At 45.7% G+C, this 25,771-nt stretch overlaps 1 protein-coding gene across 2 annotated transcripts in view; it reads left to right on the top strand.

Moving 5' to 3' along the window:
* Positions 1–4,783: 4,783 nt before the first annotated feature.
* Positions 4,784–25,771, top strand: part of NPL (N-acetylneuraminate pyruvate lyase) — a 28,871-nt gene continuing 7,883 nt past the window's right edge. The window contains exons 1-9 of one of the 2 annotated variants that reach the window (XM_053914596.2): positions 4,784–5,088; positions 8,233–8,318; positions 16,024–16,097; positions 17,683–17,770; positions 20,765–20,822; positions 22,233–22,308; positions 24,286–24,378; positions 24,574–24,722; positions 24,849–24,895. In XM_053914596.2, the coding sequence (XP_053770571.1) occupies positions 8,251–8,318; positions 16,024–16,097; positions 17,683–17,770; positions 20,765–20,822; positions 22,233–22,308; positions 24,286–24,378; positions 24,574–24,722; positions 24,849–24,895 (653 nt within the window). In that variant the 5' untranslated portion in view covers positions 4,784–5,088; positions 8,233–8,250. The remainder of the gene's footprint in view (positions 5,089–8,232; positions 8,319–16,023; positions 16,098–17,682; positions 17,771–20,764; positions 20,823–22,232; positions 22,309–24,285; positions 24,379–24,573; positions 24,723–24,848; positions 24,896–25,771) is intronic. The other variant, XM_053914597.1, reaches the window with a different exon arrangement.

Genomic DNA, 25,771 nt, shown 5'->3' with positions numbered 1-25,771 from the left:
GGAGCTCAAAGTGGAACAGGACGGGTGGGGGGAAAATATGGGTGGTACAACCATGCCTCCCTGAAAAAACGAAAAGCCGGGGAGACTTGGAGAACAGGGCAATTGTCTGCCAGGCAGGTGGAGGCACAAGCTATGCAACATGAGTTAGTGCCACCAACATAATGACCATTCCCATAGTGCTGAGGCACAGACAGAACTCAGGGCAAGCCACTTACTTCCACATACCCAAAGTTGTATGAACACCCAAAAGCGCCTATTTTCTGGCCATAGATTACTCAGGCTCATCATGTCTATACTAGCTAGCAAAGGGACTGAGGTCTGGTAGGTGGAGAGGCCAGAGGCCCAAGGTAACAAAAGGAGATTCGGAGAGCAACATCGGGATTGGGGGTGGAGACAGAGCGATGGTGAGAGGGAGGTCAGCCGGGCTTCCCCTTCCCCGTGAGAAAAGCAGTATAAGCACAGCCCTGGTGGAAGCGTTTCCAGCAAGATGGAACTATAGGAAATGGCCTGAGGTTTCAGAAAGCCTGGAGTCAGAAGACTAGACAGAAATGGCCAGAACCAAATCCTAAAAATAAGGCTTACCTCCTGAGCTGAACAACATGAAATTCTATCTACCAGCACACAGTTAAATAGAATTCAAACAGACAACCAAAAAGCATTTCAAACAGTACTAATGAGCATACTGAAAAATAAGTCCTTCTTGCCTTTAACCCCCTTTCCTGGGAGAAATGACTGACAGCTGCTAGCACAGTAGCGTGAATGTGTAAGTTGTTAAAATACTTAAATAGCTCCCTATAGGTTGGTAAACTGCTATTGCTTTAAGCTCTTGGAGTGCTGCCCCTCCCCCTGAAAATTTCAGTCAATAAATAAAGCTTATATATTAGAGGATCTCCAGCATCCCTGCCTGCCAATGCTAAACCAGCTGTTCACTATTCTGTTTTTCTTCCAGGAACTATCTATGCATATCAAGGTGTACTTCTATACAGGCCTCTTTTTTTCTCTTTTAATACAAATAGAAGAATTGAATACTGTTATGTACTTAGCTCTTTTTTTAAACCTACTTGGTTCACCTTTAAATGCATGGCCAAATACGGATCACACATTTTTCTTTCAGGGCTCACAATCTGGCTACAGCTAAAACACCTAACCTGAGAAAGTGCTAGAATAATTTACCGGAGATTTCCACTAGGCCCAGGAGAGCGTAGTCAATGGGACGATGGAAATGATGTTGAAAGCTGGAATCTGAGTGAATGACTCCAGGACAGAAATGACCTGATGTTTGGGCAGAAGGAATAAGGAGAAACAAGAGCAGCAAGTTCTCCCCAAGTGCCCACCCCCCAGAGGCCACCCGGGCTCCTGACCCCTGCAACCAGCTGACAGGGGTTCCTCAGCCTCCAGAAGCCCAGACTACGGGCACCCAAATTCAGCTGCAACCAAGAATCTAACCAGCCTTGGGTGGAAGAGAATTAAATTTCAAATTGCACTTACTTCATCAAATTCTTTCCAGTGAGTTTTCCCTTCACTCAGAAAAAGAACATAAATAAAAGTTCTTCATAGAAGAGAGAAAATATATTTCTCCCAATGGCCCCATTTTTACCTCAAATGCTAAAAGGAAGCTAAGTTATATTTATAGGGGAGAAAATACTAAATTAAACTTGAGCCAGATTTTTAAGAATCCTTTATATATCAAAAAGTTAAGACCACTGAGTATACTCTTTTATAATCATATTTATCTTCAAAACCCAAAGAACCAGGGAAATTAACCCATTGCCAGGGATGGGGGGGTTACAAATAACGTGATTTTGGAAGAGCCCTTCCTAGTTGGCATTGAAGGTTCACTCAAAGGCAGTTCCTGTGGGATTCCCATTGGTTTCCATCTGTATTCTACCCATGCTGCCCTGTCTGCCTTGAGAGGACACTTCTGTCTTTCCAGTGATAAAATGGTGTGCTATCTCTTAGAAACAAAAGCCATCATAAGTGCATCTGAGGTGGATATTCACAACATGCCTCTACCAGAAAAGGTTGCAGAGCTGAAAGAGAAGATAATGTTAATGCATAGTTACTTAAATTCACTGATGGAAATGTTGAAGGAAGTGGCTCCTGACCAGTTCAAGCCAGAAAATTGATCCAGAACCAGAGCTTGAGCAGCAGGGTAAGGCCTTACTGCTGTCTTCAAAAACAGGTGCTGTTTGCTAACTTCTTGAGAAAGATTGACTTCAAGAATGGACAGCAAATATGGTTTATTATGTTTACCTCTATGCTGATTTTCTAAATGATTTGTGAAGCTGTTTCTCAAAGATGAGAAACTAAGGAGACTTCTGCCCAGGTTTGATAACTATTTGCCTTCAGAAATTATTTTAGCTTTTTTACCAGTTTCATAATAATTTCTGAAAATATCTTTAGTTGCATATTTAGCGATTAAGAGGCAATGTGCCATACTCTGATCTAAAGATGCTTGTGAAAATAAAGTTGTACTTAATGTTGACTTCTGTGATTCCTACATGGAGCAGTTATATGAATACTGACAGTCTTTTTTTAAATGTAAAATACAGGTACATACATATTCTAAGGTGATATTCAGTACGTTGGACAATATACAATTTTTCTCTTAACCCTAACTGAGCTTAATAAGGTAATGAATAATAAAACATCAAACATTCACTGAGAAAAAAAAACCCAAAGAACCAGTATTTGGGGAGGGAGGCTTAATTTCTACATCTAATTTCTGTGTTTCTAAACATCACTTTTTTTCATTATTTTAATATTAAGAGAAGATTTTAAAAGAGTGTTAAAATTGAAGATGTCCACAGCACAGATTTTGGGGGAAAGGAGAATAAGGAAATGGGACCAGGAAAAGGTTGCCTAGGGGTTTTGGTGGAGGGGGACGGGGAGGGGGGGTGGTTTCCTGATATTCCCAGAAACTTTCAGTTTGAGATTCATTAAAAGGGAAAGCAATTTATGCTGATAGACTGCCACCTAGTGGTGAGTTTTTACCACATTTGGAACATGAGCAGCACTGGGTTTGTATGCTTTTGGAGGACATGCTCACTTCTCTTTGAGATCCCTGGGGAACCCTTGGTACATTGTCACAAGAAGAACAGACTTGCTTATGCGCTTCCCCAGGACCTAACGTTCATGCAGGCACAGCCTCTATCCGGTGAGCCTACATCAAAACGAATTTTTGCCTCTGTAATGGTTCCAATATTGTCACAGAGGCCCTGCCAAGCAAAATTAACGTTAACCTTCTCTTCTGTTTTCAGTCTGTGGCATCTTCATAATTCTCCCTTTCTAGCAGTCACAGGAGGCCCGAACTTTCCAATTATTAGGAGATGACAAGTTAGTGTGTTTAACCCATTGGCACATGAGTCCAGACGTACAAATCAGAAAGAAGGTCTCAAAGTCAGCCACGAGGCAACAATCTCCAGACAGCTCTGTAAGAGGCACTAGAGTCCTCTTCCCCCAGCTCCTGTGCCCCCTGTGCTGACCCCGGTCCTCTCCACCACAAGGCTCCCCAGCTACGGCAACACCACCAGTCAGCAAGGAGTCCCCCTCCCCCCATCCGCGCTAAAGTCTACGTTCAGGCCACAGAGCCAGCATTCTGCTCTCAGTTACCAAGATCCTTTCTGCACTGCGTGCTCCTTCGACCATCGATTGAGTGCCTACCATGCAGCAGGCACTCACTCTGTGCGTCCCAGGGAACAGAACAGACCCATTACTGCCCTCGAGAAACTGACGAACGAATGGGCAGAACTTTCCTCTACATCGCTAGGTTTCAAACTTGAATTGTAGTAAAAAAAAAAAAAAAAAGACATGATGTGGAATATATATACATATATATACCAAAAATGTATATTTTATATTTATTAAAAAATATATATATATATCTCCAAAAACACAGTAGTGTGGTGGTTGCTGGGGGGTGGGGAGAGGGTATAAAGGGACTAAATGGTAATGAAAAAAATATAATAAAGACAAAATAGTGATTAAAAAAGAGAGAGTTGAGGAGAGTAATGTCTCCCACCTCACCCTCTGGGCCCGCAGGTGAGCCTACGCTGTACTCTGTCTGCACAGCCGCAAACGAAGAAATTGGACACAGTGCCGGCCTTGAGCACCTCCCAGTGGAGTTGGAGGCCAAGAAATAAACCTCTGTTTCTGATCTGTAAAATGGGATGATGCTTCTTCAGCGATAAAACCTGAATTTAAAGTATGCCCACCACATAGGATTGTTTCGTGAATTAATAAATTAATTACTGGTGCTTTGTGCAATGAAACAACGATTATTATGGATTTAATAGCACTTTGCAAACAAGAAAGCCCTTTGGGGAACGTATTTTCTCTAAGTGAAATAATAAGCCTCAGCCATGGCTTTGTATCACTAGAGAAAGCAGAGGACTTGCTTATGGAGGGGGTTCTGATTTATTAGCACAGGACATGATTTTAGAAAATAAACTTTTACTATTCCTACAAGTGGAGGTGTTTTGATTAAAAATACTTTTCCCTTTCAAAACTCTTGCAGCTGTTCTCAAGAATAAGCCAGAAAAGCCGTTCCATTTAGCACCTAATCTGCTTTTAATATCAGCTCACCTCTCTTTTTAACAGGAGAGTGTGCGGGGTTGGGGCAGCCGCAGCCGGAAGTTCACAAGGCCACGACCACGAAGTACCTGCTGTGGCAGGCAGGGCCCGGGACGGAGGAGAGTCGAGACCACGACCTAGAGATGCCCTGGAGGGGTCAGCCAGGAGCCTGTGAGCTCTCACTGCGGGACTACGGTGCCCGCGCGGCCACGCTCAGCTGTCGGGGAGCCGGGCCCCGCGCGGGTGACCCCTGACCCCACTGATCAAGCCAGACCCAGGGAAGGGCCGACTCCGCTCTCGGGATGCGGGACACGCGACTCTGCGTGTCCGCGCCGCCCTGCGGGCCCGGAGGGAGGAAGAGGCGCGGAACCCGTTCCCAGGGTCGCTGGGCGTGGCGGCGCGTGCCGCGGGGCAGGGCGGCCCCTGCCGAGAGAAGGAGCGCTGCGGAGCCGACCCGCGGCACTGCGCGGAGCGGCGGCGACTGGCGCAGCGAGGGAGGCCACCCCGGCGTCTCGGGTGAGCGCGGAGGGACGGGCGGCGTCGCAAAGGCCCCCGGGGGATTCGGGCAGAGGGGCGCAGGGGGCGGGGTGAGAAGGAACCGGCCCGGAGGAAAGGGGGAGGCAGATAGATACGCTGGGAAACGGAGCCAGTGGAAGTGAGAAGGCGACACCCACTGGCCTAGAGCATGTGTCAGACCGACGGGCACAAAGGGACCCCTGGTTTCCTTCCTCGTTACGCGGCTGGTCTCTAAGGCTCGTTTTGTCAAAATGACCAGGATCAGCGATTCAGCAGAAGAGAATTTAGCGATACCTACATTCTAGCGAGAAATTTGATACCATCTCTTCATTTTTACGGGAAGTCGGTCGTACTTCTGCATTTGTTTGTTTTGTTTCTCTATTTCTGTTTCTTCCTTTCCAAGTATTTCTCTGTCAATCATTCCCCTTATCCAGTTGCATCGCCCAGAGGTTTTTTTTTTTTTTTTTAACTTTGCCCTTTTCAGAGAATTTGACTAAGGCTACCTGAAAATCCTTTGCGCTAAGTGTTCTTGTCTGTGGATACAGGCGTAAGATTTCAAGAGTAACACCTCCTCCCCAGTGTTTTCAGAAATCCTATTCTAAATCCACACTAAACCTTAGGCTGGAGAACATTCTAACTATTTGCTTTTGACACAAGCTATAAAGAACTTCAAAGCAAACATTACCAAGTTTATTTAAAACTCAAATTGACAAAATATAGATGCTCCCCCAGTTACAGCTGCTGTGATCTTTCACCCCATCTCTTCCACAAACGTTTCACAGTTCACAAAGTCAGCAAACGTTGCTTATTTATTGAGAGTGCTGATCTGCACAAAGATACATTTTTAAAGCTTTTCCTGCCCCCAGATGGCTTACAGTCTAGACAAGGCGCCCAAACTACCCTGCTAGTAACACTGATGTAAGGTTTTTAATAAGAAGCCAGCGTTGGGGAGGTTCTAAGGGGCACAAAATTACTTTCATCTTGGAGGATCGGGGAATATTCCCAGCCTTGTAAAAGCTGGCTGGACTGAAGGAGCCGAAGTGGGAGACAATGCATTCCGGGTTGGAGACCCACAGGAGAAGGCAAGCAGGCCAGACAGGAGAGGGTCGGTTGCTACAGAGATCTTTACAGAGACCAGACCAGGGAGTTTGGTGTTTAGTGCATGGGAGCCAGGATGAGAAGTTATGGGCAAAGGAAAGGTCAGAAGGTCTGTGCTACTGGAAGATTAATCTAGCAGACCGTGTGGATTGAAAGAAGATAAGAGAGGGGGGGTTAGGACAGTGATTCCCAACTCTCATCCCACTCCCCCATGCTTCAGAAGTTATAACTAATCAAACTATACTGAGTCACTGAACTTGATTTCTTTCGATCAAATATGTATATGTAACTGCCAGTCTGAGCTTCTGACCATCCTAAGAATATCAGTGTAACTGCCCTAAGCATGAAATAAATGCAGCTAAAAGCCCAAGAATATGGAAGTCTCGTGTGAACAGCCTAGTGCGGTTTGATTGAGGAGACTTTTCCTGCTGATCCCAGCTCTTGGGACACTTATCACTTGAACCCTCTTGAACCCCTAGAGGCCCCTTGGACCTGGGTTGTGCCCGTTGGTGTAGATAAGAGGTAACCAAGGGTAAGTTATGAGAGGGGCAGTAAGGGGAGAGGGAAGGAATGCAGGAAAGAAGATAACAGAATTGAAATGACTTAGTCCCTGAATAGGAAGAGTAGCTGGCGTTGGGGTGGAGGTACCAGTAGAGCTGAGATGACAGGGAAGAGGATGCTGGTAAGGGAGTGAGGATGGTACTTACTAATGTCCTGCAGCCATCAGACAAGACTTCACAGAGGGGGCTGAACTTGTGTTTACTATGTGTCTGGCACTATTGTTAATCACTTTCCCAGAATTAATTCATTTACTTCTCTCAACAACCCTCGGTAGTATGATTATTATTACCCTCATTTATAGAAGGGAAAATTGAAATATAGAGGGGTTAAGTAACAGTCACAGTGAGCTTTTAAATGTTCCAGTGTCCTCAAAAATATAATATACCCCTCTTGCTGATTACCTATAGACATCACTATATTTGTTCTAGGCCAACCATCTTTTGTATAATTGTCCTCAAATCCTATCTGATTATATTTTATGTTCTTCCATTGTTAAACTTTGCATTTCTGGCTTCAGATTTTTAGGCCCTTCAGCTCAAAAAATAATACCATTTTCTATAACTAGTAAGTGGCAGAGCTGGGAGTTGAACCAGGCAGTCTGCCTGTGAATCCCAGGCGATTACCCAGGATGCCATGTTGCTTTCATTACCTGTTTTGGACAACTTTTTGGCTTTTCTATGCTGGTTATGGACAAGGAAACTGTCTAACAGATGGTGAGGCATCCTTTTCCCCAAATGAGTTATGTCAGGCTGACTCTCCCCTTTTGTGGAAGCCATCATCCAGCTACCATCTGAATACTTCATTCAGTCAACCAAAGATCCATCCACGTTTAATTGGACACAAGGTGTGGGCAGAGCAATCACTGAAGGAAAAGCAAAGGCAAATAAAATCAACTCCCTGTCCTGAGGAGTTTGGTCTAGTGTGGGAGAAATGAATAAATAATTGTGATATAGTTTATGTGGTGTATTAGAACTAGGAAAACAGGACAAAACTGGTCAAGATTAGAATCTGAAAGGATAGTTAGTTAAATCTGAAGATAGCTGCGTAGATAACACTGAGTCCTTAAAATGGTAAGTGCTGATTTTAAATAAATTTCTTGACTAACAGACCGAAGGTATAGAAAGAGATGAAGGTCCCTTTTCTGCTAACCATATTTCAGTTTAAGCAATGGTAATTCTACATTTGAGCCCCCTGAGCCAGGTCCGTGCTCTTCCTTTGGTCTGTTGTTTTCTCACCTCTGCTCTTTGAGGTCTGGCATCACCTTTTTGATGGTATGTTGCCAGAACACTGCTCTTCTGCCTTTGAAAAATAGTCTCTCCTCCTTTAGAATTAAGCCCTAAAATCCTACATGCGTACTTGCTCTCTGTCTTTGCCTACTTGCAAGCATGTCTCACAGTGCAAAACGGTGAACGGACTTTGCCTGGGAGTTTTATCATTAATCGACCTTCCTTGAAGAAGAGAGGAATTATGTTGTATGTTTTCCAGACTTTTTTCGGCAGCTCAATGGCCTCCCCGAAGAAGAAACTTCAAGGTCTGGTCGCGGCAACCATCACGCCGATGACTGAGCATGGGTAACTACCATTTGGGATCTCAGAGGGGTCTGTTCTTGCTCCACTGAAATGGTTCTCTAGATCATAGTCACTGAAACCCCTCACTTCTGTGATGCTGGTGTCAAGTGGCAGCTTCCATCAGTCATCTACGTGCACGGTCTCTGGTCCAAGTCAGAGGCGAGGTATCTGTAGCGTAAACGGTGCAGAGAAAAGGTGAGCTCTAGCAGCTTGCCTCTTCCCAGGGTCTGTAGCTCCACACTGCAAATTCTCCTGGGATGTTATCCCAGCTCTGGCTGTCCCAGAGAAGGCCAGTGGACTTGGATAAGACTTTCATTTTTGCAGGATTTGATCTCAAGTCCTGGTCTGGCCCCTCTAGATCCTGTCTCTAGATGTCTGGGTGATTCCACCCCAGGCTGTTCATAGACGGGATGAAAGTGGGGAACATAGCTACGAAAAAGACCCCCGTAGGCATGTTTATAGTCTCATTTCAACACTGGTTAAAGGTTGGGGAGCCTGCAGGACTGGGAGGTAACAGCAGACGATGGGCGAGAAAGCGTTGGCCAAGCAAGGATTTCGACTTCCACATGGAAGTGTGGCGGCCCGTTCGCTTAGACTGTTGGATAATGGCCCTGTGCTGTGTGTCCCTGGATGACATAGCTCCTCCCAGGATGCTGCCTCTTAGAAAAAGGAGAGTCACCCACCTCCTGGGTCTAAATGTTTTTGACCTTTCAGAGGAGTTAGTCTACCAAAACTATCAGAATGATGGCTTCCTTAAGCTTCTTTCTTCCTCTATAAAATATGATGGTCATACCTACGTCATGGATTGAGTGAGACTATCCATAGAATGGTGCTGAGCACAGGATCAGTATGCACTTAGGTCCCTAAGTCTGAACTGCTTTTGTGGCATAAGATTGGAGTAAAAGGAAGAGGAGGAATTTAAGATATCTTTAAATAAGGCTTTTCTTTATTTTTGGTCTTCTGTGGCTGAATTGGTAAATATTAACCCTACCCCTTTAAAATAGAAGAAATTTCTTATAATGTTTACTGTTCTCATTCAAAGTTGTCCACATCACTCTTTTTCCTTAGATCATTAGAGTTCAAGACTTCCAGTTTCTGAGATTCATGAAAAATACATCTTTGCTAGGTCTAAACGAAATTCTTACTGGGATGGCATTTCAGTTCCTCAGTGGTTAGTAGCAGTTGTTTTTTTCTTTCTGTTGCTTCTCCTTTTCCACAAGTTCTAAGAAAGACTGAAGTCAGCTTTTTCTCATTGTGTCAGCTACTTGCTGGACAGATAAAACGGAGGACATGTGACTGCATGAGCAGGCAGAATTTACTTCCTGTTATGGAGTAAGATCCTGTTTGCAAACTCAAAACACTACATCTGGTTGATGCTACGTAATCTTTTCAACCAGACCCCTCTTAGCCTAGAAGTGGCTGCTTCCAACAGTCTTAATTCGTTCACCTGGGACCCCCTGAGAGTGGCAGTGTGCTCTTCCTCTCTTTTCTGCTGTTTTCCTGGGACTCGAGGCCCCGCGTGGGGGAGATTATTAACCTGACTGCTCTGCTGGTTCCTTCTCCATTTCCCCAGTACCTCTGGTCCTCCTGCTTCCATTTCACTGTTTTCTCTTTTTTCATCAATTCAAATCAAAATAAGAATGCATTTTTTGTAAGGGGCTTGTAAGCATTAAATTAGTACATTAAAAATGCGTATAGCCCGTGTTAGGCATGTAAGCTATGCTGGTTCCCTTTTGTCCCACCGCCTGCTCCATCCAGACAGCCCTATGCGGGAACGAAGCAGGTTTGGAGCGCCCACCAAGAGCAGGTCAGAGCTAATGCACTTGCCCACAAGGGATCTGCACTTCGGACATGTTTTCAATGAATAGGACACAAAAAAAAGGTCACATGGACTCTCACACCTGGACACTCTGCCTGGTGGCCTGCCATCGTGGGAGTTTTCCTAACCCGGCCCGTCCAGGGTTACCAGGGACTCCATGATTTGGAATGGCTGAACAGGAACTATTACCCAGCATCCTTTCTTCTTCATAGTTCTACGGAATCCTCCCCAGCGAATCAACTCTCTCATATAAGTCGATGTCCTCGAGTGGGGAACTTGGCAGAAAGAAGCCCTGCTCAGTCTGTCCTCCTGCTACCGCTCCAGTTCCCCAAACCCTCTGCCCCTCCTTCCTCTGTGCCTTTCCACATTCTGTTCCTCTGCCTGTTTCTACCACCGGCCTCCCCTGTCTCAACTACACTTGAACACTTCTTTTCGTCCGTCAAAACCATCCTCGTGTTCCCTAAAAAGGGTTAGAGGGTCCTTCCCCTGGGGTCCCCCAGCACCCTGTGCGTACCTTTTCACATTCTGTCAGAATTATTTGTGTATAGTAAGTCTTACAATGACTGCCTGTCACATGCCTGGCTGTCCCAGCAGGCTCTGAATGACTTAACCTTATTCAGTAGCTCTTTCTCAAGTACCAGAAAACACACAAGGACTGGGCATGAAACTTATTTATCTTTGTCTATTCAGCAGCTAGCACAGTGTGTGGTAAATTTTGTTATTTCATGAGTGAATATGCTATAGGGATGAATAATGCTGATGGTCAAAAAGAAAAACAAGGAAGGAAGAAAGGAAGCTAACACTGATTGGCTAAGCACCATGTCAGTCATCATGCTGGGCATATTGATGTACGTGTTCCAGTTTAGTCTTCACAGGAACTCTGTGACAGAGCTGTTACCCCTATTTTTGCAATGAATGAAACCAAGATCCTAAAGATCTTGCCTCTCACCACGTAGCTGGAAAGGGAAGTCTTTCTCTACCCAGCCCAACCCCTTCTGTTTCTGCACTGGAGTAAAAGACTATTGCTTTCCCTGGTTGTTTCAAGAAGCCATTTTTTGCTTCAGGCAAGTACAGTCAATAGAACAGAAATCTCTTTCAGGATGGCCACAATATCAAGAAAAAAAACCTTGTGTTTTCTTCCTCAAATGCCCTTGACTTTACTGTGGGAATCTTCACGGTCTCTAGCAAAACAAAGCCCATTTTACCCCAGTGAGCAAGGGCCCGGCCTGCTGGAGGTGGAGTTGGGCAGATTATTGTCTTTTTTACTGTGTTTGGGAGGCTTCACGACCTACATGCGCAGAACATGCTGGCAAGTTGGGGCAGACATAATCCCTGCTCACTTATCTGCTGAAGGAGCCTCGAACTAACCAAGTACTGTGGCTGTTTTGCCAAAAGCACACATAATTTCCATTTGATTTCAAATGCTGGAAGAGACAGGTGAAACGCAAAAGAATTAGAATGCCAGGTTTTCTGACATGCATGCCAGATCATGCCAACTATGCAAACAGCCGTCCTGTTAATGCTGTGCTCTCAAAGAGAAAGTCTTTTCTGTGTATTGTGGGCCAGGAGAGGAAATAAACAGTAATGCAGATTTTTCTCTGAAAAGAGACTTCAGAAAAATTCTATTATCCTTACACCATACGGGGAGAAATACAGTCCGTGTGCGGTTTCATAGTTCCCCCACTCAGGGCCTCAGTTTGTGGTTAAAAATAATTTGATTAAATGTCTCTCCTCTTACAGAGTTTGGAAGCAAACGAAATATCTAAGAATAGAGCACTAGCTACATTAATTATGGGCATTTATACACTGACATGCTGTGTAGCCAGTATAATAACAGAATATCTGAAGAAGTGGGATAATAGTCAGTTTGGAATGCTGTGAAAAAGTATTACAATAATGTATAACATGCCGATATTTATGGAAGGAAATACTTCACTGTGTAGTTGTGAATAGAAAAATGTCAAACTTTTGACGTTTCGTCATCTACAGGGAGATCTTGATAGGTTTTCTTTCCCTTTCTTATTGGTGTACTTTCCAAAATAAATTATATCGCTTCTACAATAGGAAAAAAAATTTTTTTAAAGCTTTTTTTAAAAAAAGATGTTATTTACTTAATGTTAAAGAGGGGAAGTGTGGAAGAAAGGGAGAGAAACATCTATGTGTGGTTGCCTCTTGTGCGCCCCCTACTGGGGACATGGTCCACAACCTAGGCATGTGCCCTAAACTGGGAATCAAACTAGTGACCCTCTGGTTCACTGGCCAGCACTCAATCCACTAAGCCGCAACAGCCAGGGCTAAATGATTTTATTTAAAATATAATCATGGACCTGAGGCAAAGACTCTGAACCCAGGGGAACTGGAATGAGATGTTAAATCTGCGTTAAGAATGAGAATGACTACAGCAAGCATGGGGCTGGTTCTGAGCCCACCTCCCCTGAGGTGGCCAATGTTGAGATGTGCTCTTGGGGCTCTTGGAGGAAGAGAAGATACAGTAAAAAGCCAGTCCGTCTTTTTCAAGTGAACTGACTTTTTCAAGTGCTACCTCTCACTTCCATGAGAACCAACCCCCAAACAGCTGGTGAGGAGAAGGCTAATTAAATTCTCATTGTTCCTTCTCTCTAGTGACTTCCTGGTAACCGACACAACGCCTGCAGCCATGAACATGAACCCAGATGCCCTGGGGAGGTAGAGTAGGTGGGAAAACAGGGAAGGGAGCAGAGACCCCAGGGAGAATGATCATCCTGTTCCCACCCTAGCCTTGCTCTTTGGGTGCCTTTGTCACAAATACCGAAACAGCTCCGGGTGATTTCACTCAGCTCACTTGTGACTGGGGCCACTGAATGCCTCTGCCAAGGGCTGAGACTTGCGCAGGAGGTCAGGCGGGATCCAAAATCCCTGAGGCTTCTGTGCCTCCCTGGGCGGGGGATGGGGGCAGTCACTGCGCCTCCCAGCCAGCTGGTGCTGTGTGGAAGTGTAGGCCTGGCCTTGCTAGATCTTCTGACTTTGCAAAGAAAATCATGTTTTTTAACATGAAAAGAAATTTTCACCTTGTGAAAAATCAACAGAATACATCCGGGGCCATCCTTTTCCGGCCTCTGACCTTTCCAAGGGGACTTGGTAGTTCCAAAAGGCACAGAAATTCCACCAGTAGCAGCATTCCTGCAGGCTAGACGCATTTTATAAAAAGCAGCAAAAAGCAGCAAATTTCTTGGAGGGATGGATAATCTATCACCCACAAACAACCCTAACCTGAGTGAAGTTGCCTTGGCTTGTCCATCATGGAAGGCCTAAAGGAGTGGGGGAGGATGGGGGCAAGTGTGGATGGAAGCACCGCCCACTGAAGCCATAAAAGAGTGTGGAGTCACTGAGGAAGGAGGAGGACCCTGGGTTTCCCAAACTTGCCTGGCGGTGCGGCCCACTGCCTGGAAAGAGGAGGACGCCAGGGCAGGGCAGAAAAAGAGCAGCCCCCAAAAATCTGGAAAGGAAGGGGGGTTGTGGGGTTTCGTCCTGTTTATTACTCCAGGTCCACCTCCTCCCTGAAGCCTCCTTAATTGGAATGATCAGTCCCTCTTCTGACCTCTACACACGTAATTTTTAACTCATAGCTTTCACCATATTTTCCTCAATACTTTAGTTATTTATATACAGGATCTCCTTTACTTGCTGAATGTAATAGTAAAATTTAAAAGCGTGGTGCAAGCGTGAGGATACGCTGCTTTTCAGGCAGATCATGGGCATTTCATTATTATATGTTCCCGCATCACAATGCTTGGTTTTCGTCGCTCAGAAGTAGTTACGACAGTAATGGTTGAGCATCTCACTGGAGTCAGGAAACAGTGCTGAGCCCTCGTGCAGGCCTGGCCATTCCAGGCCCACTGGGTGGCGGGGGGGTCTCTGCTGAGTTCAGGAGTCCACCTCAGGGATACACACGTGTACCCTAACAGCCTAAGTCAGTTTCTCTCTTGAAGGATTTCTGAGAATGTAAACAAGCTCTGCAGCTCCCTTTCCCAAACGAGAAAGCGTTAGATTAAACCAAAAGAATGCACAGTGCCTACCAGGCCGGGACCGTCCAGAGCTCTACAGGCTTCTCCTTGGTGAAAATGACAGGGCCACTGTCGGCATCTTTGAGTAAGTGGGCAGGCCTGGGGAGGGCTCCAGACTTCAGTGAAAGTGTAGGGAAGCCACCTCCTTTGAATCCGTACCTCCAACGCAGGCTCTTTCTGGGGAGGTTCTTTCCAGGTTTCCGTCTGTGATTCGCTGTGTGATTCAGAAGTCCCCGTGGGTCTACTGGAGCTGTCTCTTGGTTGTTTGCGTGAGTAGGTGGAGGTCATGGTCAAAGCCAGCATTAGTGTCACACAAACAAAACCCCTGCTGGTTGTTCCTGCATCTCAAAGCTTGTCCCAAGTGGGGAAGAGCTGTCGGAAGCAGCAAGGAGCAGGCGTACTATAAACATAGGGCTCCCAGTGGTCGGAAATGTCTGAGCAGGTCAAGCTGCCTAAATGGGGGTCCGGAGGTGGACTGTTTAGGCAGCTCATCCCTCCATCTTATCTCTAAGTCATCACAACCTACATTCACTCCTCTCGTGCATTCAGGGAACCTCCCTCCTCAGCAAATCTGAGAGGCGAGGACTTGGCATTTAAGCTAGTGGAGGAGGGAGTCTGCTCCCCTGGAGGCCTTCTGACTGCATTGAAATACACCTGTCCCCTGTGGCAAGCTGTGACTGGTTGTCATTCCCATGCTGTGGGCGGTGATTGCTTGTGAATTCCTTTGGTCTCTATGGTTCCCATTCTCTTTGACAAATACCCTTCTTTGTCTTCATTTCCTACCTGCATCCGATTTTTTGTTTTGTTTTTGTTTTTTAAGGAAGACAATAAGTAAATGAGAAAAGAGTGTCCATAAGTTTAAAATTAAATTAGGGTTCTCTGGCCCCACTGACAAAATGCAAATGGCAGCCAACTACTACTCTGTGTTCTTGTCAAGGTAACCATGGGTTCCACAGCGTTTAACACAGACCTGTCCCACAGCTACCCTTTGCATTGTCACTGTCCACCCCCCCATCCTCTCCGCCCGTATTTTGATGGAGAACAGGTGACATTTATATGGGATTTGTTTGAGTCAGTTTCTAGATTTTTAAATCGACATGATTTTCAGGAAAAGAGCCCTTCTTGCCCTGAGTGTCAGATCCTTACAAGGTCGTCACTCTGCAAAGTGCACGCAGGTGACATGGGCATCTTGTCACAATGCAGATTCTGGCTGGGGAGGAACATGTGGTGCCTGGGACCCTGCATTTCCAACAGGTCCCCCCACATACTGCAGTTCAGCAGACCACACTTTGAGAAGCCAGGGGAGAGCAAAGTTCCTTCCAACTATTAATCCTCTTTGTTTTAAAACTAGCAAATACAGACGGATTAAGCCTTCATTCGGTGTCACAAATATTAAGTGCTAAAATTCTTAAATAATTAAGGTTGAATTTTTCTATTTTTTAAAGCCAAAATGGTTGTTCCCCACCAAGTGGAAAAAAGTTCTCATTTAAACATGCCCCCGACCATCCCTCTTCCCCAAAAGGACAAAAGAGGATTCAGTAACTTCTTTTTCTATATCACTTGATTTTTAATAACTAAATGTAAAGCCTTTGTTAATTAATAGTGTTTTGCTCACATAAGTAAGGAACACATGGCTAAGCAGAGAAATCACCAGACCCAGAAGGAAAAACAAGTCCAGCAAACCCAGGTATTATTCAGAGGTGGCTAAGAATTTCACTGACTAAGTGGATTTTAAAAACTATTAACAATAGAGAGCAGATTATGGACTTGGGGAGTGATTGAATGATATTCTTTAAAAAAAAGACTAAATATACATTTTTTTCTATTTCTTTCCTGTGTCTTTTAGAGAAATCAACTTCTCAGTAATCGGTCGGTATGTGGATTATCTTGTGGAAAAGCAGGGGGTGAAGAATATTTTTGGTAAGTCATCCTTAGCCATTTCTCTACATAACTCTAGCTCAGTCCTTAGCAACTGTCCCCTGGTTAATAGCCAGGACGTCACCATGTCGTTGTGTCATAGGTTCTGACCGCATCTGGCTAAGCGATGTCAAATTTGTGAATTTGCAGACTTATCAGGTTTAGACCTGAAAAGCACCTCAAGAGATTATCTAATTTGGTGGTGTGCCTTCAAAGCAGATAAGGCATTATTTTTAACTCCCATTTGAAGAAGAAAATTTATGGTTCAGATATGTTATTTAGGTTGCTCAAGTCTATTCAGCCAAAAAGTGGTAGAGGAACAACAAAACACAGGCTTGTCTCTCTCAAGGGGCTTTATTCCCTCTTCCCCCGGACCTCTCATATTTTAAAGGTGAGAAAGACGTTAAGGCAGTCGGGGAACTGGCAGTCACCCTCATTTATTCATAGATGGTGGAAATTTAGAAAATCAGACCTTGGACACTTTAAGCCCGACAGCTGTACTTACCTGCAACCACGATGCCCCTTGTGTTGGGTTCTGGGCCTCAGCCCCTTGGACTGCTTGTCATTCTAAGGACACTGCTCCTTGGCCCCGAGCTACTGCTCTACCAACAGGGCCCCCTTCGGAACTGGAGGCACCGCAGGGTCATAATCAAAGCAGGTTAAAACATCTGGGAAAAGGTGGCCACATGTCACAACCCAAACCTGTTAACAAAACCTCTCAGTGTCCGCCTACAGCTCCAAGCCATGGTGGGGAAGAGAGGTTCTTCCTCCTCCAAGGGCTCCAGGGAGTACACCTGAAGCGGCTCAAGCCCCCAAAAGAGTGATGAAAACACTCTTTCCTACTCCCCCTCGCCTGCCGCCCTGCCCCTGTGTCCCTGCCGAGTGCTCAGTGTTTGGAGTTGTGAGGTGCTGCCACACAAATTGGGCCCAGTGATATGTCCTCGTGCCATCTGCATCCTTTCTGTGACCCATTCGTAGAAGAGAAAGTGTTGGAATCACAGAGATGTGGATTCAAGCTTGGATTAGGTAGTAATTCATAAAGTCCCATTTTCATCTGTAAATAAGAAGAATTAGTTATACTTTGCAGGGCTGTTGTAAGAAGTGAATATATGAGTGCTTGCTCCAAAAAGTATTAACATCCTGGTGCTTTCTTATAAATTAATTTAAAAAAAAAAATAAGTAGTCCTAGAGTGCTCCCATGCCAAACCACAGGCAGAGGTCACAACCACCTGGACAGCCAGGACTGGATGGTGTTGGTTTTCCTGCCATTCATGCCCAGGTATCGAACTGGGTGGTATGTTGGAGATGTGCCTAAAACATGGGCAGTTACCTTTGTCTTTGCTCTCCATCCCTGAAAACAATGACCGATTTGTAATTATAAGTCAGAGTTAACCTTCCTGCTACTTTCGACAAGGTGAAGGTGGAAAATGGAAACACAGCATTTTCCCTTCCCCTTGATTCCCTGATTCCATCTGCTGACTTTTCTCTGTCACTTCCTCTTGAGCAGGAATTTCTAACCCCGCTCTCCCAGCACTGGATGAGCAAAAGGTATTGGTTGGCCCCACTCACTGAGTCTTTGTTTGGACAGTGAATGGCACCACAGGAGAAGGACTGTCCTTGAGCGTCTCAGAGCGCCGCCAGGTCGCAGAGGAGTGGGTGACAAAAGGAAGAAACAAGTGAGTGCCCCACCTGGATAAAAATACTCATCTCTGAGAGCCCTGTCGCCAGAAGAGCGCCCTTCCTCTCCATGCAGAAGGATAGCCGGGCTGCCAGACATGCCTGCCTCTCAGAGATTCCCATCCGGAAACTGGAACCTGCCTTCCATCTATCCACTGATCAGTCCTCTTGCGTTACCTGGCCTTGGGCTGGAGGGGTCAGAGGGAAGGTGCTGGTGACTAATCTGCTGGGCTCCTGGCTCTTCTGCTGAGAAATTCATGCTCTTTGCCTTCTCGGGGTGGGTACCTGATGCTTCTGTGAGCCCTGCTTCCTTACAAGTCTTCTCCATGCACATGGTCGGCATGCTAAATGTGGGGCTTCCTCTCATCTCAGCGAACTTTCTGCATCCTCTACACTTCAGTGTGATGATATATTTTTGTTATAACTCTCAATTCATGTCATGGTAGAGCAAATAGGAGAGTGTCAGCTCAATAAGCACCTTCAGTTCAGCAGGTTTTATTCGTTGTCTATTACGTCATTGTGTGTTACACACTGAACCAGCCCTGGGAATATCAAACAGGATCTCGGCCCACAGGTTGCTTACCATCCAGTGGAGATGTCACATCATGAAAACTAACACGCTGATCTTTCTGATAAGTAGTATAAACAGGGATCAGAGAACGGAGTGACTGATACTGGTATAGGTGGAAGGTAGCAAAGATTGGAGGTAAATCCCAACTGAGCCTGGAGCAGAGGTTGGCAATGTGAGGCCTGTGATCCTTAAAGGGCCTCAGAGCCCCGTGAATACTCTGAAATTGTATGCCAGCTTTGAGTACAGGTTCACATAAGCCTTTTCTGGTGATCCATCAGCTGCCAGCTAATTTGCAGGCAGATCCTGGGCCCAAAAAGATTGAAGAGTAAAAGAAGAGGGAGACTAAGGATTAACATTTGAAAAAGCACCAGAAACAGGGATACTGATGTGGACAGAGACAGACAGCCCTCAGCAGCTAGGATGGAGGTGGGAAGTGAGTCTCGTCACTGAAGGAAGAATGGATTCAGAAACTGTCATGGTCGCATGGTAATTCAAAGCAAGACTGGAGAGTCAGGCTGCCTGAGTGTGGGGCCTCTGACCAGCTCTATGAACTCAGGCAAGTCTTAACCACCCCGTGCTCCATCTGTAAAATAGGAATAATAACAGTCCCTGTCTTACAAGGTGGTGGTGAGGACTCGAACAGTGCCTGACACATAGGGCTAAGTATCACATAAGAATTTACTGTAATTATTTACAGTAGATGCTGTGTCCATTATGATGCTTATCATCATGATTGCTAGATGCTGTGAAATTGTTAGAAGGTGGAGGGCGGAGGAGACCACTTGGACTGACATGGAGAAAGTGACCAATGACCTTGGAGAGAACGGAGCCAGAGGGGATTGTAGCAGCGGGAGGCTGAAGTGGCTGAGGAATGCAGGGGACCCATGGCCGTGGGGCAGGAGTGTAGCTTATTCTCAGAAAAAAAATTCTGGTGAAGGGAAGGCGAGATGGATTGGTAGGTCAGAGAGAAGGAAGGACAGCTCCTTTTCTTCAAGTGAGGAAGTCTTGAATATGTTTCTATGCTGAGAGGACTTCACCATGGGAGAGGAGATTAAGGAGAATGGAGAACTGATGCCTTGGATGGAAGTGCTCAGTGGGGGAGAGGGGTAAAATCAAACCAGTAGGTAGAGTAGCTTTAGGAGACAGCCAAGAAGCTGCGTGGAAAGCATTGATGGTGACTCGGCTACATGCAGAGCAGGAAAAGTGAGGGGGTCTGTGTGTGAAAGCAGCTTTACCTTTGGTGTCTAGGGAGTGAAGACATCTGCCCAGAACAAGGAGTTGGGGTGGAATTAGAGCTTCAGGAGAATAGCGAAGATTTGGAGTAGCCACTGCAGGGAACTGGAAAAGCAAGTCAGTCGTGTTGACCAGAAGGCTTTTTGGAGCCGCCGCCGCCGCCGCCGCCGCCGCCGCCGCCTCCTCCTCCTCCTCCTCCTCCTCCTCCTCCTCCTCCTCCTCCTCCTCCTCCTCCTCCTCCTCCTGAAGCAGGATGTTTGTGTTAAAGCTATACGGCAGTTTTCTCTAGCAGCACCTAGCAGCAGGGTGGAGGGGAGCAGGCAATGGATGCTTGTTTTAACTTGAGCCAAGAGAAAGGGACAAGGAGGTCCTGCATGCAATAAAGCTGCAGGTGAGAGCGAAACAGGTCAGTCAGCTTCTTTTCTCCTTCTGGAGTCTTTTATTGTCCTTTAACAATGCAAACCTGATCGTATCCTCTCCCAGCTAGGTCCCACTTTATCTCAGACAGACAACTCAAGTACCAGTGCAGGACGCACCTGGGCCTAAATGGAAACCGTCCCACGAGGATGAGGTCTGTGTCATTCAGAGTCGCTCAAGACTCGCTGGGACACCTGGATTCACAGCAGAGTCTTAGCAATCCCACCCTGAGAAGACCAGTTGCACTGCAGCCTCTTCCACGGGGCCACACAGAGCACTTCCAACGACGAGTCTCAGAGAAAACCTCTGATGGCCAAATTCTAGGGACTGACAAGAGAGGGGAAAGCTTTCCCCAGTGAATCCACTTCTCACGTGGCTAGTTCCTGGTTGTTCTCTTTGAGGAAACTCTTTATTTTCATCTCCCACACAAACACAAAAAAATCTCATTTTTACACCTGTCTTTAGGCACGTTATCACCATCGAATACAGCCCCTAAAACAATGCCGTGTCAAAAAAGGGACTCAAGCGCTGACTAATCAGTCACTGGTTTCAAAACTCTACTCCTTGACTGAACCTTAAATTTTATTCTCTGGACATTTTCTTAATCCCAAATTAGGTTAATTATAAATAGACCACTGCAGAATTTGATAGTCGTGAGACTGAGATTAGTCAGACACTATTTAACTGCTAAAACCAGCACAAACTAGGATGGCGCGGCCCTTCTGTGCTGTCGCAAACTTCCAGTAATGCAACCGTGCTTTCTCGTTTGCAGGTTGGATCAGGTGGTAGTTCATGTAGGAGCCCTGAGCTTGAAGGACTCACAGGAACTGGTATGTATGTAGGTCCATCTGGGAGAGACCACTCGGGGGCCTCCGTTTTTCTGCTGAGGTTGCAATCAATACCATTTTTGCTACATGTTGGGTGCTGTGCTGGAGCATATAAGGTGTGGGAACTCACAGAGCTCCCCATCCAGAAGCAGGCCCAGAGCCCCAAAGAGAATAGCCCGGGCAATAACCGTTGCGGCAGAGCTTTGAATAGAAGACGGAGGCACCTTTTTCTCTGAGCAAAGTAAGGATGGGAATAGAGGTAGCAAAGTTTGCGGGTAAGCAGCACGCTTTGAGCCAAACCGTTTTCTCTAGGAAGTAAAAGGCCAGGCCCCCTGCTGGGCCTAAAGGAGGTAGAAGATGGGGTTTAGCCATGATGAGTGGTAAAAATGAGAATTGCTGCCTGGAGCTTGGGAGAGTGAACTAAAACACAAAAGATTGCCCCACAGCCGTTCACAGCAGCACTACTCACAATGGCCAAGAGGTGGAAGCGGCCCAGCGCACATCTGAGGATGGATGGATAAACAAACGGGGTACATGCATACAGCGGGATGTTAATTCAGTCTTCAAAAGGAAGGAAATCCATCCTGTCATATGCTACAATATGGATGAGCTCTTTGAAGACATTATGTTAAGTGAAACAAACTAGCTACATGAATAAGGAAGGACTGGTGGATTTGGTCTTTGTCCCTGTTTTGGCAAAGAGCTCCTAAAACCCTTGGAATTTCCTGTGATGAGAGCAACAAAGGTATTTCTTGTTAGATAAAGAGGTAACTTGTAAAGCATCTTGGTCGGCTGCCAGGACAGCCGACCAAGTGAACAGTGGATTACAGGGGCAGGGGCTGGAAGGTGAATTACTCACCAATGGCCAGTGATTTAATCGATCATACCTATGAAGTGACGCCTCCATAAAAATTCAAAAGAGGGAATGCCAGAGCGCTTCCAGGGTGGGGAACAGGTAGAGATTTGGGGAGAGTGGCCCACTCGCGTTCCATAGGGCATGGGAGCTCCACACCCTTTCCCCATGCCTTGCCCTGTGCACCTCTTCCTGGATGATATGCTTTTTGTAATAAACTGGTGTTCTAGTAAGTAAAATGTTTCTCTGAGTTCTGTGAGCCACTCTAGCAGGTCAATCAACCCGTGAGGGGGTTGTTGGGACCTCTAACCTATAGCCGGTGGGTCAGGAGCACAGGTAATAACCTGGGTTATTACCTGAATGGGGAGAGAAGGTTAGGGATTGAGTCCTTAACCCGTGGGATCTGACCCTATGTCCAGGTAGGTAGTGTCGGAGTTGATTTGAATTGTAGGACACCCAGCTAGTGTCAGAGAATTGCTTGCTGGTGTGGGGAAACCCCCAGACCTACACACATCAGAACTGTGACCAGATCCCCAACAGCCCTCTTTCTTCTTTTAAAGGCCAAACATGCAGCAGAAATAGGAGCCGATGGTATCGCTGTCATTGCACCTTTCTTTCTCAAGCCACAGAACAAAGGTAATTAGGCAGGTCTAAATGCTCAGCACCTCACCTGGTCCACTTCTTCTTGCCTTCATTCACAGTGGTTATATTTAACCCATGAAAGTAGACTTTCATGGACTGGAGGTATGACATTGCAGTGGTACAGCAGTTCTCCACAACATTTGGCCTCCCTGGATCCATAAAAGACTTCATTAAAAGATTTCAACTCTTTTGTCAAGCAATCTGATTGGGTCATCCACCAAGCCCCAGGGCAACCTATAGGTGCCTGCATTTGGGTCAGGTGTCTAGTCCTTGGTGTACCAGTTATGCAGAGTTCAGGGTCACATGCCAAAGCATGGGACCATCTTTCTCAAAAAAAAAAAAAATAGGAATACAAGTGCTGAGCATTTTGAGACTACATGTACTACGCAAGGTTGAGTGAGTGATGAATTTGAAAGGAGACTTCACAGAAACATCTATTGTCTTCCAAAATGTCAAGGTATTATTCTCTCCCCCTCTACACTCTCTATAAAAACTACTTGTGGTTTCCGAGTACACTGAGTCTTTTTAATTCTTTTGATTAGCAAAAAAAAGAAACACAAATTTTCAAAGGATTAGAAACAAACAAGATGTTATTTGCATGCATGATTAAGTAAATCCATACCTAAATGGATAATGGGTTAAAGTTATCAAGAAATAACACCTATTATTATTGGTTGAGAGAAAATACTTGTTAAGACAGGTAATTTAAATACTGCTATTTGAGGACTTTACAATGAACATTTGAATTTTCTTTTTCACATGGCTTTTTAAAATTCTACATGAATACTTTTTCCAAAAGACATGGAAAAAGAACAAAGTATACATAATAACTTTATCAGAAATATTTATCACAGACAGAATACATCATCGCAGTATTCAGGTGAAGAATGTTAAGAGTCTCTCTCCCACTCTCCAGCGGCATCAGAAGCAAGTCTGCTGGATTTGTTTCTTCTCTGCAGTAATGTTGCAGTTAGAGCTCACGTTGGATGATGTAGAAAGTCCCCAGACCTCTGCAAACTAGAGTGAGCTCTCTTCTGATATACCTGGATTTCTCCCCAAAAGGAAAAAGCACCAAATCCTGTTTGAATTATTGTGGATGTTGACTCCTCTTGAGAGGGTCATCAGTGTGAGAGAGAAACATCCATTGGTTGCCTTCTGTCCGCACCCTAACCAGGGATTAAGCCCACAACCTAGGTATGCGTCCTGACTGGGAATTGAACCCACAGCCTTTCAGTGTATGGGACAATGTTCCAACCAGCTGAGCCACTTGGCCAGGGATATGTGACTACCTTTGTGACTTCCCTCTTTGAGCAGATGTTGCTTATCCTTTTGTTGTAGAATGTTCTGTTACAGCTTTCTCTTTCTGATCCTAATGCAAAGTCTGTGTTGGTCACTGACTGCACGTAGCCCTTCTGGGGTAAGAGGACAAGAGTCCTACCTATGGGCTTCTTGTTTTTGTAAGTGTTTCATGAGCTTCTCTTAATAGGTGGGAAGGTTCACACCAATGTTTTAATAGTACTTTAAAATAGTAGGGAGAGCCCTGGCTGGTGTAGCTCAGTGGATTGAGTGACAGCCTGCGAACCAGGAGGTCGATTCCCAGTCAGGACATGTGCCTGGGTTGCAGGCCAGGTCCCCAGTAGGGGGCGTGCAAGAGGCAACTGCACATTGATGTTTCTCTCCTTTCTCCCTCCATTCCCCTCTCTCTAGAAGTAAATAAATACTTTTTTTAAAAATAAAATAAAATGGTAGGAAAGCGATCATCTCTTCTGGCCTTTCTACAGAAAGGAAAATAAAACTTCGAATGAACTGAGTTGCAAAGATATTGCAGCAAGCAATCTCAGGCATGGCAAGAGGGGCCAAGAATTTCGGCTTCCAAAAAGAATGGCTGCATTTCATCAGATGGTTCATCTACCAAGGAAAGCCAGTCTGTCACACATGTTCACATCACAACTTTGCCGGCTGTTCTTTCAGATGACCTCATCGATTTCCTGAAGGAGGTGGCCGCTGCTGCCCCAGAACTGCCTTTTTACTACTATCACATCCCCTCGTTAACAGGGGTAAAGAGTAAGTGCTGCTTCCTTCCCGGTTTCTTTCTCTACCTGCTCACATCTTACCCTATTGCACAAAGAAACCCCACTCACTCCTTCCCGCCCACCCCATGTCATAAAAGCATAGCGCAGATGCGTAGGGCCGTGTGGGGTGCTGTTTGATGTTTTCTGGAGGTGGGCAGTCTAACGAAGCGCTCGTTGTGTTGAGCAGTTCGTGCTGAGGAGTTGTTGGACGGGATTCAGGAGAAGGTCCCCACCTTCCGAGGACTGAAATTTAGTGACACAGATCTCTTAGACTTCGGGCAGTGCGTCGATCAGCATCGCCAGCGGCGCTTCGCTTTCCTTTATGGGGTGGATGAGGTAAGTCACCGCTTGGCATGTCCCATAGGCCAGTTTCCCCCCAAAACAATTTCTGGAGCTGCTTATAGAGTCATATCTTCTCTCTCTTTTCATGAAAGTAAATACACTTTGTCTGTTTCTGACCAGCAACTGCTGAGTGCTCTGGTGATGGGAGCGACAGGAGCGGTGGGCAGGTAAGCAGGACTCATATTTCCCAGTGGTCTTCAATGTGTAAATGTACAAAAGCCTTCCCCCCACCCCAGAGAGGCCCTCTCCTAAGTAGCAATACTTCCTGCATGTACACCTTTCCTGTAGAAGCTGCCTTTCTTCCCCACAATCTTCCAGTGATAAGGAATTAAGTAGCGCTTAGCAACTCAGTTTTCCTTATTAGGAGCATCTGCTGCCATGAGAGGTCAAGCACGCGAGCTCAGGGCATGCACAGAATTTCTTGGTCAGTAGTTATTTGGTTACAAATAACATGAACCCAATTGGACTAGCGTATGCACACTAAGGTGTTACTATAAAATACTAGGAAATTACATAAAACTCAAGAGGAGGAAGTATAGGCAGGCCTAAGAGCAGATGAGAATCCAGAACTACAAGGCTTTCAACAGCCAAGGCAGCTCAGTCTCCATCCATCTGTGGTCCTCTGGAGATGCTCACCTCTGCATCTCTCTGCCCAGCTCTTTCCCGCTTGCTCTTTCTCTCCAGAGGAGATTTCTCTGCTTCTGCACACACATAGTCAATTGTAGCTGCCCATACGTAGCATGTCAGGATATCAGCAGATAATCGAGTACCCACCTCAGGTCCTGTGTGCTGCAGCCAGGAAAGCAGAACCACAGAGGCTCAGCAGAAGGCTTAGGGGAGACAGGCAATTCGCTTAGCATGTCCACCGCACGTGCTAACTAACCTAATTCATTAGAAATGTGCCTGCGAGCAGAGGGATTGAAATTCTTGCACTAACTGAAAGGGCATTTCTTCCCTGCAAGGAAGGTACAGGGGAAGCAAAGAAATATTCATAGCCTGTCTAGGTGAGCACGGCTTTGATGAAGAGTGACTGAATTAGGTAG

Source organism: Desmodus rotundus, chromosome 12, assembly GCF_022682495.2.
Source record: "Desmodus rotundus isolate HL8 chromosome 12, HLdesRot8A.1, whole genome shotgun sequence".
Classification (NCBI taxonomy): Eukaryota; Metazoa; Chordata; class Mammalia; order Chiroptera; family Phyllostomidae; genus Desmodus; species Desmodus rotundus.
This window is presented reverse-complemented; position numbering and strand designations above follow the sequence as displayed.